General features: G+C 41.3%; 1 protein-coding gene across 1 annotated transcript; it reads right to left on the reverse strand.

Annotated features, from left to right (window-relative positions):
* Nucleotides 1–5,087: 5,087 nt before the first annotated feature.
* LOC140493357 (insulin-like) lies at nucleotides 5,088–9,297 on the reverse strand. Its single transcript, XM_072591755.1, has 3 exons — nucleotides 9,270–9,297; nucleotides 8,330–8,540; nucleotides 5,088–5,533 (listed from the first exon to the last, which is right to left on the reverse strand). The coding sequence occupies exons 2-3, from the start codon at nucleotides 8,514–8,516 to the stop codon at nucleotides 5,379–5,381; spliced, it is 342 nt and encodes a 113-aa protein (XP_072447856.1). The 5' UTR covers nucleotides 8,517–8,540; nucleotides 9,270–9,297; the 3' UTR covers nucleotides 5,088–5,378.
* Nucleotides 9,298–13,613: the final 4,316 nt, after the last annotated feature.

The following is a 13,613-nucleotide window of genomic DNA, read 5'->3' on the forward strand; positions in this document are numbered from 1 at the left end:
TATTTGTTTCAGGTATAATATTCTGGAGGTCACATGAGAACATCGAGTGAGAAATGGATACCTTTCTCCTCCGTATTGAGATGTGAGAATGTATTCGTGGTTATTTTGCGGTTGAAATGTTTCTATTCATTTTAAGTCACTTTTAATGAGGTTTTGGATGTTTTGAATACAGTTCCAAGCTGAAGTGAAGAAAGTATCAGAAGCTGGAATCACAGGCACAATTCCTGTCACTAGCATGGGAATATTGAAGAATGCTTGGAGCTGCCCAGCTTCTGTTAGAGTTGAATGGAGCTACATTACTGGCAGAAAGTGAACCTAAGTCCTCTGTATGATTCAGTCACATTTGGCAGCTTCATTCATATAAGGAATGCAGGCTTTACTGGCTGAGCTCTTGAAAAGTTGGTCATGAGCTGCTTTCTTGAATGACTGCAAATAATCTGGTGTGGGTGCTAACAGAGTTGTTCGGCAGGGACGTCCAGGATTTTAACCCAGTGACACTGAAGGAACACTTATACATTTCCAAATCAGGACGGTGAGTGGTTTGGAGGGGTGTTTTCAGGTGGTGGTGGTGCCATGAGTCTGCTATCAATGTCCATCTTGATCGTAGTGCTTGTTGGTTCAGAAGGTGCTGTCTAAAGAGCTTCGGTGAATTTGTGCAGTGTATCTTGCATATAGTACACACAAATGCAACTGAGCATCCGTAGTGAAGTGAATGTTTATGGATGCGGTATCAATCCAGCTGGTTACTTTGTCCTGAATGGTGTCAAGCTGATTGAGTGTTCTTGGGGAGTGTACCATCACACTCTTGTCTTGTGCCTTGTAGATGGTGGATACAATCTGGGGAGACATGAGGTGGGTCACTCAATTGAAAATCTCTTGGCTCTGATCTGCTCTTGTAGCCACAGTATTTATATAGTTAGTCCAGTTTAATTTCTGGTCAAGATAAGCCCCAGAATGATCTTAGTGGGGGAATCAGTGATGGTAACGTCATTGAATGTCAATGGGTGATGGCTAGATTTTCTCTTGGTGAAGATAGTCATTGCCTGGACACTTGCCTGGCACAAATGTTGCTTGCCACTTGTCACACTAAGCCTGGATATTGTCCAGGTGTTGCTGAATTTGAACATAGACTGCTTCAGTTTCTTGTTAAGGGCAAAAATCATGATGAGGCAACTGAAGATGGCTGGGCCTAGGACATGAAAACAAGGAACTTTTGTAGAAATATCCTCAAGTTGAGCTCCAACAGCCACAACCATCTTCCTTTGTGCTATATATGACTCCAACCAGTGAAGACATTTCCCCAATTTCCATTAAATCCAGATTGCTAGGAATCCTTTGTACGATATTTGTACGATACAGCTTTCACGTCAAGGCCGGTCACTCTCACCTCACCTCTGGAATTCAGTTCTTCTGTCCATGTTTGAACCAAGTTTGTAATAAGTTCACTATTGAGAGAGACCTTGATGAGGACAGTGTGAAGCAAGTTGATATGCTCAAACAGGCTGATGTTAAGAAGGAGGATGTGTTGAATATTTTGAAAAATATAAGGATAGATAAGTCCCCTGGGCCAGACGGGATATATCCAAAAATTTTACTGGAAGTGAAGGAAGAGATTACTGTGCATTTGACAATGATCTTTGCATCCTCACTGTCCACTGGAGTAGTGCCAGATGACTGGAGAGTGGCAAATGTTATTCCCTTGTTAAAGAAATGGAATAGGGATAATCCTGAGAATTGCAGACCAGTCAGTTTTATAGATGAAAGTGAGGACTGCAAATTCTGGAGATTAGAGTTGAGAGTGTGGTGCTGGAAAAGCACAGCAGATCAGGCAGCATCCAAGGAGCAAAAGAGTCGATGTTTTGGGCAAAAGCCCTTCATCAGGAATGAGCAGTCAGTCTGTGGTGGGCAAATTATTGAAGACAATTCTAACAGAGAGGATTTATGATTACTTAGAAAACCATAGTTTGATTGGAGATAGCCAGCTTGGCTTTGTGAAGGGCAAATTAGGCTCCCAAACCTTATTGAATTCTTTAAGGATGTGATAAAGCATATTGATGAAGGTAGAGCAGTAGATTTCGTGTACATGGATTTTAGCAAGGCGGTTGACAAGGTTCCCCATGGTAGGCTCATTCAGGAAGTAAGGAGGCATGGGATACAGGGAAATATGGCTGTTAGATACAGAATTGGCTGGCCCATAGAAGACAGAGGCTACTAGTAGATGGAAAGTATTCAGCCTGAAGCTCGGTCACCAGTGGTGTTCTGCAGGAATGTGTTCTGGGACCTCTGCTTTTGTAATCTTTATAAATGACTTGGATGAGGAAGTGGAAGGTGGGTTAGTAAGTTTGCCAATGTCACAAAGGTTGGTGGAGTTGTGGACAGTGTGGAGGGCTGTTGTAGATTGCAACGAGATATTGACAAGATGCAGAACTGGGCTGATAGGTGGGCTGGGTAGGTGGAACTCAATCTGCAAAAGTGTGAAGTGATTCATCTTGGTAGGTCAAATTTGAATGCAAAATACAGGGTTAAAGGCAGGTTTCTTGGCAGTGTGGAGGAACAAGAGGGATCTTGGGGTCCATACCCATAGATCGCTCCAAGTTGCCAACCAAGTTGATAGGGTTGTTAAGAAGGCATATGGTGTGTTGGCTTTCATTAGGAGGGTGACTGAGTTTAAGAGTGGTGAGGTTATGCTGCAGCTCTATAAAATCCTGGTTAGACTACACTTGGAATCTTGTGTTCAGTTCTGGTCGCCTCAATGTAGGAAGAATGTGGAACCTGTAGAGAGGGTGCAGAGGAGATTTACCAGGATGCTGCCTGGACCGGAGGGCATGTCTTATGAAGAAAAGTTGAGCTAGGGCTTTCCTTATTGGAGCGAAGAAGGATGAGATGTGACTTGATAGAAATATACAAGATATTGGGAGGCATAGATAGAGTGAATAGTCAGAGACTTTATCCCAGGGCAGAAAAGGCTTTCAAAAGGAGCATCATTTTAAGGTGATTGGAGAAAGGTTTAGAGGAGATGTCAGAGGTAGGTTCTTTACACAGAGAATGGTGGGTATATGGAATGTACCGCCAGCAGCAGTAGTAGAGTCAGAAACATTAGGGACATTTAAATGACTCTTGGATAGGTATATGGATGACAGTAAAACAAAGGATATGTAGGTTAGTTTTATTTTAGAATAGGATAGAGGTTTGGCACAACTTTGACGGCTGATGGGCCTGATCTGTTCTATGTTCTATGTTAGGGAATTAAGTGGCCCTGCCAGAATCCAGACTGGGTGTCAATGAGTAGGTGATTGTGAAGCAAATGCTGCTTCATAATATTGCTAATGAATGCTTCAATTACCTTACTAATGATTACCCACAACACCTCATGGGTGTTTATTTTTGTGTTGAAAGATCTGTTCAAAGTCTGTCTTATTTAGTCTGACAGTAAGGCCACACAACATGATGAAGGAAATCCTCATTGTGAAGACAGTGCTTGCCCTCTATAAAAGGACTGTGTGGTGGTCACTCTTCCCAATCTCTGACAGGCAAATTAGTGAGAACCTTAGAACTTGGAGCAGGAGTAGGCAACTCAGCCCTTCGAGTCTATTCTGCCATTTAATATGATGATGGCTGATCTCATCTCAGCCTCAACTCCACTTTCCCACCCTGACCCCATAACCCTTTAATCTGGTAGTCATTAAAACTCTGTCGCCATGCTTCTAAATTCTAATGAGTCTCGTCTTATATCATTCAATCTTTCCTCATAAGACAAGCCTTTCATCTCTGGAATTAATCTAATTAATCTAGAGAACCTTCTCTGAACTGCCTGCAATGCAATTATTTCCTTCTATAAATAAAGGGACAAATTTATATGCAGTACTCCAAATGAGGTTTCACCAATGTATTCTACTGTTGCAACAACACTGCCCTTCTTTTACACTTCATTTCATTAGCAATAATTATCAAAATTCCATTTGCCTTCCTTGTTACCTGTTGTACATACATGCCAGTTTTCTAGGACCCATGCATGAGAACACCCAGATCCCTCAATACTGAAGCATTTTGTGGTTTCTCTCCATTTAGATAGTAAACTGCCTTAATAGTGTACTGACTAAAATGGATAACATTTCACATATCCATGTGAAACTCTATTTGCTAAATTTTGAGGATGAGCTGAAGTATGTACACTGGCTAATTCAATAATCTGCCACCGAGCCAGTCTACCAGCTAGGTGGTTTAGGACTTGACCAGATCAGTCAGTAGTAATGTACCTTAACCACTCTTGGTGATTGCAATGACATTCCCCCATCTAGAGTACAATCTGCCCCTTTTCCACACTTAATGCATCCTCCAAGTGGAGTAGTACTGATTCATCAACTGAGACTGGGGTGGTAGGAAAGGGGAGGTGTTGCAGTATGTGGAAATCAGCAGGAGATTTGATTGCCCATGTTTGACCTGTTGCCATGAGACTTCATGTGGTCCAAACTCAATGTTGAGGACTTCCAGGGAAGTGCCTCCTCCAGCAGTATTTAAATGCTGCCACCTCTGCTGGGTCTGTCCTGCTAGTGGGACATGGCATACTCAGGGATGGTGAATCATTTATCTGAGACAGGGCCTGTAACGCATGACTGTTTGAGTGTGACGACAATATTGCTCGACTAGTCTATGAGACAACTCTCCCAATTTCAATACTAATCTTCAAATGTTAGTAGGATGGCTTTATGGGGGTCAACAGGACCAAGTTTCCATGGTCGTTTCTAGTTAGTTGGCCCATGCCAGAAAATCCCTCCATTTTCAGTCCGAGCTGACCTACCGGACAGCCTTAATTGGTTGTGCAGTGGCCATCTTTAATTTCAAGTCTACCTTACGCCAAGTTCCAATTCTTTTCACCTCAGTCTACATGCATTGTGCCTTTACCACCAATAACGTCACTATATATATTGCTTTGTGTGTGGTTTGATTGGGTGAAGCTGAAATCAAGTTAAGAAGTTAGAAAAAGGAATTAAGACAGACCATTGCAGGCATCAGAAGCTGCTCTTTATTTTTATGTTAAAATGTAAGCGATAAGGTATAGACTGTTTCAATCTGTGAAAGTGTGTACAATGTGCTCAGTCATCCATATAAACAGAGTGTGTTTTGATTTGATTCAGGAGACAGCTGGATTTATTTTAATAAAAGATCAAAAGCAATAGACAGAATGCATTTAAATAAAGACTGGATTTTTTCAACAAAATGTGAGACTTTACTTTTTTTGCTATGTGCCACAAGCTTTTAGAAATTAATATGATTAGAGATAATTTAGTTTCTTTTTAAATAAATAATTTGGCAGTGAATCTGCCTCTTACACAATGGCTACACTCCTCACTCTCTGAGACTGATGGCATTTACATTTCTTATGAGTTGCAGTAGGCTTCGAGTTCGTAAAGGGAGCAGGTATTGTGACAGCAGTGCTCCACTATGCCTCTCTTCATCATCCGACCTAGCATTTTATTGAATAGAGGTTTCTGCTGTGCCTCATTGTCTTGAACAGACTCTTCACCAAGTAATCCTGAAAGTGAACAATTGGTCTTATGTTATTTCTCCTATTCTTAGAAAATCATAGGATCTGTGCAAAAATAAACCATCATGAATGGGCTGTATTTTATCGAGTGTTGTAGCCTCAGATCCCTCAGACTTAAAACAGTCAGGACAGGGGAGTCCATCTACAATCCAGACAGCTGCCCCACAGCAATTTTACACTGGGAAGAATGTTAAGGTGAGATGTGTGACCCTAGATTGGTGAGCTGCCAGACAATCAGATGACTGGCAACTCTGCAGACCCAGCAGTGCCATTCAGAAACCCAGATAAGCCAGGGGTATCAGACAGATGAATGGAAGGCTTAGTAAAGGAGGTTGGGTGTAGGGTTGAATGAGGCTGATGTTCCTCCTTTGACCAATGCAATGAAGAACCTCCAAATTGCCTGTCACCAACCACCCAGTTTAAAGGTGCCAGCCTTCCATCATGGCATGGGCATGGCTCGCCAAACCCCACTCACTCAGGGTAAAATCCCTCTGGTTGCAGGGTGAGGCTGTTTATTGGGCATTAGCTGTCTACTTACGAGCCCCAATAAAAGAAAGGACCAAAAGGCTATGAAACACCTCCACCCAGCCCTGTAAAATGTCAGACCAGTTGGGAGGGCAAGAAAACCTCATTTTACTTGAACCTGCACTTATGTATTCATCATTAGGTTTATTTGCAAATCCTTTTCTTTGAACATTCTGTATTTCACGCAAATATAGATAAGTCTTCAGAAGACTTTCTTGAAACATTAATTAGCAATGAATGTGGATAGCTGTAGACAATAGGGTGGAGGGTTGTCACTGTGTTAGTAACTGTTTTGGCATCTTTGCAAACCTGTAGACGCACATTTGCCAAAATTGCTAAACTTCCCAGTGTGTGAGTGACTTTGTGCTTTACAGCATGGAAGTTTTATTGATTTTTTTAAAAATAAATTCAGTTGGATCGTTGCCTTTAATTCTGGGTTCCCAACTTCTGAAAAGATAGGAAGATCTTCAATAGAGATTTACAAAAGCATAATAGACTTTATCCATGTAAACAGATGGAAAAAAAGTAGGATTATTTTCCTTATGAAGGTCGGAGATTGTCAATGAAGAGGTTAACAATTGTAAGGAATTTTGAAATGGAGTACATAATTAGAGACGACTAACAGCAGAAGAAGGTTTGATAACCAAAAGACAGAAATATAAGATCACTGGCAAAATAAAGTAAAGAAAGAGATTGCTGTTTTTCTACAATGTATTAAAATGGTGGAATGAGACATTTAATGGCGTGGAAAAGGAGATTGAATAGCACTTTTCAAAAGGAAATGACATTCATACTTGACAAAGGAGGAAGATAGAGGGCTGTAGGGAAAAGGAAAGTGAGTGGGACTAATTGAATAGATCATTTAAAAAGTGAGCATTGTCATGACAAAGAGCATAAGAGGGTAAGGTAGTACACACTATGTGCTGGCATTTTCAAAAGGCTTTTGAAAAGAGATTATGCAGTAGACTAATGACGAAAGTCAGAAACTGTGGAGTCAGTGGACAAGTAGCAAAATAGAGAGCAAACTGGCCACAAAGCAGGAGATAGAGAGCAAAGGATCACAGTAATTACTCAGCCTAGCAGCAAGTTAAAAGTATGGTTCCACACAAGCTGATGCTGGAACCATTGCTGTTCACCATTTACACAAACAGTTTGAGTACAGGAACCAGAAAAACAATTTCAGACTTTACAGGTGACACCAGATTGGGGCCATATTTAGTGTAGAGAAAGAATGCAAAAACATTAAAGAACACATTAATAAACTTGCAGAATGTTTGTACAAATGACTTAGAGTTTAATATCATTCAGCGTGAGAAGTTATATTTTGTCCGGATGAATAAGAAGGTCACATATTGTTAGGAAAATATGAGTGTTAATAGGACGAGGAGCAAATAAATCCAAGATATTAAATGTATCAACGCAAGTTAATGAAATCAGAAAAAAAATTCAAACTAAGCAACACGATGATTTCTTAGTGAAATTGGAAAATCAGAGAACTTGCATAAACCTTGCAAAGAACCTTGATCAGGTCACACTTAGAGAATTGTCGCCTACTCCTGTCTCCATATTACGGAAAGGACATGGGAGATTTACAAGGATGATAATGCCAGAATTATAGGAATAACCAATCATTTTGGGAATCTTTCTTCGAAATGAGACTAGTCTTTGGATGACTCAATTATTAAGGTTGTTAAAAATATGAATGAGGGTAAAGATGTTTCCACGTGTGAAGAGTACAAACTAGGGTCCATAACAAAGCTGATCACAGGTAAATCTAAGAAAGGATTGAGGAGAATTCTTCACTGTCAAAGTAATTAGACTGTGGAGATTGATTTCAAGTACAGTAGTTGAAGTTAATATCTTTGTGTATTTAAGGGGTAGCTAGGCAAGTACATGAGGGAGGAAGAAAGTGTCAGATATGTTGATGGAGTTCGATGAAGTAGGGCACATTGGAGACCAGGCAGGGCATTTTTTGCATGGTTTATTTATGTGCTGCACATTGTTTGAAGTTCTATCTAAAAATGGACACAGTGCCCCATGTGCTATTTGCTTCTATTGGAAATATCAGGTGGGACAAATCGAATAGCAGCCCTGAACATTCCACCACTACACATCCCAAGTTAATCTCAGTGAAAATCTAACCTTTATGATTCAGGGCATAATGCTGAAGCATGATTTCTCACCCCATCCGTGAGTCAGATTAGATTCCTGGTTATTATGAAATGCAGAAAAGAACTCCATGCATTTGGGCTAACATACCTAGAAGCTGCACAGTGCTTTTTTTTGTTTTAGGTTCATAGTAGAAACCCTTACTTCCACACACAAAATGTACAGCGTCCACAAGCTGTGAGCCACACAGGTGCTGTGAAGGTTGTGTTTCGAATCCTTTTGGGCAAGAGAAGATGAACAATACAGCCACCAGCACAATTTGGTTCCAAAGCACCATTTCAATGATTAAATGTAGGATTCCCTTTTAAAAGAAAAGAAAGAAAATATTGCATGTACAGAAGGTCTTCCACATTAGTAGTTTGTCCCTTTGAACTTCAAAGTAAGTTGACTATTTATGCCCCTCTTAATGAAGTCCAAAATACTGACTGATTTAATAACTGCTTTCTGCACCTTTCCTGCTATCTTCAGTGATTTGCACACATATATATCCGTCCCTCTGCTCCTGCATCCACTTAAGTATTGTACCCATATTTTACATGGCCACTGACCAAGTAGCCCACTTTTAGGTGATCTGGAATACTGCCTGTACCAGCCAAATGATTTTTATACATTTGTACAGACCTCACACAGCCAAATACAGCCCTGGAATGACAAATTCAAAGGCATGCAGAGTAGTTAATTTGTGGACTGCAAGATTACACAAATGGTAAACAGATAATCTTGTTTTGGTGGCGGCAGTTGAGGGATTAAATGCTAACCAGGACCTGTCCCTTGTCTTCTTTGAAAAGGGGCACCCTTCAGTTACACATTGAACAGGCTGGTCAGGATTCTTGACCCAATACCTTACCCAAAGGACTGTGCCGACTCTCGCCAGCCTTAGTTTGAGCGTCCGAGTGCTGGGGAGCACCTTGAACAACAACCGAGCAACACAGTTTTGCAGGAATGATCTACCAACTTTATAACGCAAGTGGTAAATCAAGATCAAAGTTTCATTCAAATCTCAGCTTTGAAAATGTCATAGCATTCTTACCTGACCAGTTTGCTGCAGCTTGACTCTGAGCCTGTCAAATGTGCACTGACCATTGAGACAGCAAGTTTATTTATATTGTAAGCTGTTCAGCTATTGCTTTAAATTTGGTGTTTAGCTCTCAAAACATCCCCTCCCTTGATTCTCTGGTAAAAAAAAATCTCGCTGGCTTTGCACATTTGTTAATTGTTACATTTTGCAACTCATTTAACTTATCCCCTGTAAGTGTTTGCACTGGTAATATTTGTCCTTCATCTATTCTCAGCATCAGAAGCTGCTCATAAAAACTGATCATTTCACTTTCAAGTGGTGTTAAACCTTCAGAACAGCTCTGAAATTGTCCATTGGTCAATTAGTAACAACTGGAGGAGCTGTTTTGGTAGGTGTTGTTGATATATTAATTGCATTTCATTGTTTTGCTTATTAGACTCAGTGATGGCAAGAGAACACTTCTAAGCACTTAAAGATCCAGCCTGCCCTTCTTAATGAACCTGTTGAATCGTTGATGTAGCAGTTTGCTAGGAATTGAATGGAACTGTATTGACGTGGATTTGTCAATGATTTGCCATCACTTTTCCTATAACAGGTCGAACACTCTCAATTTTTCCAGCCCTATGTGATTAATAGCTCACTCTCTTTTTCCTTCTGTTCAGCTGTTTCTTTTTCTCTTCGCTCCTTGCTTTTTCTAGTACTTTTCTTCTTGCCTCTCTCAAGAGGTGAGGTGCCTTAAGACATTGCATTTTATGATGTTGCCTTCTTCTTAATCATTGTTCTGCATGCACTTTTTGAATTGTTGATCTTCTGCCGAATTTTCTAGCCTTTTCTCCTTCGGTCACGGCAAGACATTAGAGGCTAATCTCAATTTTGTCCAATAACGTGGTGATAATGAACTGCCTATTTGCATCTCACCCACTTTTGATCCATTGACTTCATCGAGTGAAATGGAAGACAGTCTGCTGAGTCACTATTACACAGTTTGCATGGTTGTACAAGAGTAGCATCCACCCTGTTAGTTCTTATCATGCCACAGTTCCATGGGAAGCAGCTGCCCTCTGATACGGAGATGCCGTGTTGGACTGGGGTGTACAAAGTTAAAAATCACACAACACCAGGTTATAGTCCAACAGGTTTAATTGGAAGCACTAGCTTTTGGAGCGCCGCTCCTTCATCAGGTGGTTGTGGTGGTTGTGTCTTACAATGTGCTCCGAAAGCTAGTGCACTTCCAATTAAACCTGTTGGACTATAACCTGGTGTTGTGTGATTTTTAACTTTGTAGCCCTCTGACACAGTACTTTGCCTAAGTGGCCAGTCTTTTTGCATGTACCCATCGTTCGTTTTATAGAGCACAACATTTCAATGAAGCTCATTTCTGATCTCCCCCGTGGATACATACCTGTATGAAATTATGACTGGAAATTCTCCTTTATCTCCACTCTTGGATTCCCCCCACTTGTAACATCCTGCCTCAAGCCAGCTATTTCCGAATAAAATGGACCTGTCCAGCCTTAATAGCTCAGTTCCATGTCACACACAAGCTGATAATTGTATAAAAACCACAAATGAGTTCTGGGTGTTTTTGATAGATGAGGGCTGGAAACCACCTTATTGCAAACTAATGAACATTTAACGATGTACATACAGGTTACTGAGGGAACTTAACAGGCTAGGTGTTGAGAAGGTGTTTTCATTCATGGAGTCTCAAACTATGGGACACTTATTTAAAACTGAGGTGAAAGGAATTTCTTCTCTTAGAGAGTATTGAAGGTCTAGAATTCTCTCCCACAGAGAGTTGCCAAGGATAGATCATTGAAAATATTTAAAGAGAAGGTAGATAGATTTTTAAAATATTAGGGAGGCAGTGACAATGGTAAGTGAAATGAATGATGTGTTCAGGCCTGGGAAAATCAGCCATGATCCTGTCCAATGGCTGAGCAGGCTTGAGGAGCCAAATGGCCTACTCCTGTTCCTATTTCTTATGCTCTTATTCATAGAAACATGATCATTATAATTCCATTAGCATCTTCTTCCATCAAGTTACCTCACTTCAATATGATGGGACATAATCTGACTTCATTCAACACGCTGTCTATGTATGACTTGAATAAGGATGTCTTCCATTCTACATCCTATTCACATCCTAAACTATCTACATTTTTATGCCACTCCCATTCACCCACAAACCTAGCACCCTGCCTTGCTGAACTCTCTGTAGGATCCTCCAAGTCAGAAGGGGAGAAGGTGGCTTGATGAATCTACTTGAATGTGTACCAAATTTCCCTTGGGGGATGATATGTCTTCAGGGTATCTCCCATTTCATCTGGGCAGTCGATCCAGTTTTGCAAAAGCCTCTTGATTCTGAGGATGCTGTGATTAGTGTGGAATAAGTAACAATCAGGGGAAAGGGCAAGGAGGTGGATGTGAGGAGTGTCGGATCAGCCATGATCCTATTGAGTGCTGGAGCAGACTCTAGGGGCTGAGCAGCCTACCCCTGTTCCTATGTCCTAAGGTCGTATGGAATGAGGATGAACAAAAACATCTCAAATCTCAGTTAGGCAGGTCAGTTCTGGTCCTGGATGTAGACAGACTCACCAGGGTGGAGTGTTGGCAGTTTCTGTATCTTGTGGAGCTGTTTGAAATTCACTGACTGCTTAATATGATATTGCCTAGCCAGATCTTGTCAAAGTGGACCTCTGTAATATCTGGTGGGAGAGTACTGCCATAGAATTAAATCCAACTGTATAATCACCTATCAGTTAGGAGCTCTGAAGGACTCATTTCATTGTGTAAAGATGTGGACTGGTAGCAAAACAAGTTAATGTTGTCATTTTTCTTCAACAGGATTTTGACCATACGAAACTTCTGTTCAGCGTCATCATTGCCTTGTGAGTCTGAATAGGTAACATATATAAAACCGACAATTCTGAGAAGTGTTTGAAGCCATCATTAGCTAACTGCAAGCCTTTGTCTCAGATGATCATCTTAAGAATGTAGAATGTGGTAAAAATTTGTTTGAACATAGCTAACCACTGTTGAGAGAGGGCTGTATGGTTGCTTGAACTTCAACATCAGAAATAATAGTGAATGACAGTGGGGATGGTTTTAACCCTGAAGATGATCTGAACCATCCCAAGATGGTGCCAAAGGTGAGGCCATCAGAGGTTCCTTCCCCTTCTGCCTGTGAATATCACACATTAGACAATTGAAATAAATCTTCGATAGCCTTGATATACCAGGCCACTGACACAAAGGTAGGCCCATGCTAAAATCAGATTCTCAATATAGAGTAAAATTCTCCCGACTTTCCCCTCAATTCTTACAGGGCCAATTTCAGAATCTCATCCTTGAGTGGTGACCATCTCTTTCCCACACGTTGACATATCATTAAAACCCCAACATGCTGCATGGCACCACAATACTTCTTCTTCCTCAAGTGGCTGAGGAAATTTAGCATGTCCATCAGAACCCTCACCAACCATTACAGAGCAGTTCAGCACCACCTTCTAGAGGGCTGTAACAGATTAGATTAGATTAGATTACTTACAGTGTGGAAACAGGCCCTTCGGCCCAACAAGTCCACACCGCCCCGCCGAAGCGTAACCCACCCATACCCCTACATCTACATCTACCCCTTACCTAACACTACGGGCAATTTAGCATGGCCAATTCACCTTGCCTGCACATCTTTGGAGTGTGGGAGGAAACCGGAGCACCCGGAGGAAACCCACGCAGACACGGGGAGAACGTGCAAACTCCACACAGTCAGTCGCCTGAGGCGGGAATTGAACCCGGATCTCTGGCGCTGTGAGGACAATAAGTACTAGCCTCACTGTCACGCCACATGCCATGAATGAATAAACGGAATAACAAAAACTAAATGCCTTTTCTTTATATTTGATTTGATTTGATTTGGTACAAGACTTTTATTGCAGAAAAGATGCCCAGAACATCACTAATAACCACCCCAAAGGAGTCACTAGCAGAAAAGGTGTGTTTGGTTTTGGAGACATTCCTCTGGCTCTCTTGGTCTGGACGAGGAATGTGTAGAGGTCATGAAGCCAGGTAGAGGAGGGAAGAAGGGGAGGATACAAAGTGACATTCTTTCCCTTAGTGTGTACAGAATGAGCCCCCTCCTTTGAGAGGGATCTCCATATCTGTGTTTGAGAAATACTGCACTGTCTTTTCAGCCTTGTGCCATTATGTGTTAGCCATAGAATTCCTCACCTTCAATGGAAGTGGGTATCAAGAGGTCCTAGACATTGCTTCAGGAAAACTTTGTCCATGCAGAACTTGAGTGCTATACCCGCAGATTTCTGGCTTTGCGTTCCCCGCCAATTATACTACAGATAG

Source organism: Chiloscyllium punctatum, chromosome 22 (assembly GCF_047496795.1).
Source record: "Chiloscyllium punctatum isolate Juve2018m chromosome 22, sChiPun1.3, whole genome shotgun sequence".
NCBI lineage: Eukaryota > Metazoa > Chordata > Chondrichthyes > Orectolobiformes > Hemiscylliidae > Chiloscyllium > Chiloscyllium punctatum.

What these genes read in the sequence shown, in the direction of transcription:
- LOC140493357 (XM_072591755.1), bottom strand. Translation starts at nt 8,516, where the DNA reads ATGGTGCTTTGGAACCAAATTGTGCTGGTGGCTGTATTGTTCATCTTC. An exon ending in AAGCACTGTGCAGCTTCTAG is followed by an intron (nt 5,534 to 8,329) that starts GTATGTTAGCCC and finishes GTTCACTTTCAG; the next exon opens with GATTACTTGGTGAAGAGTCT.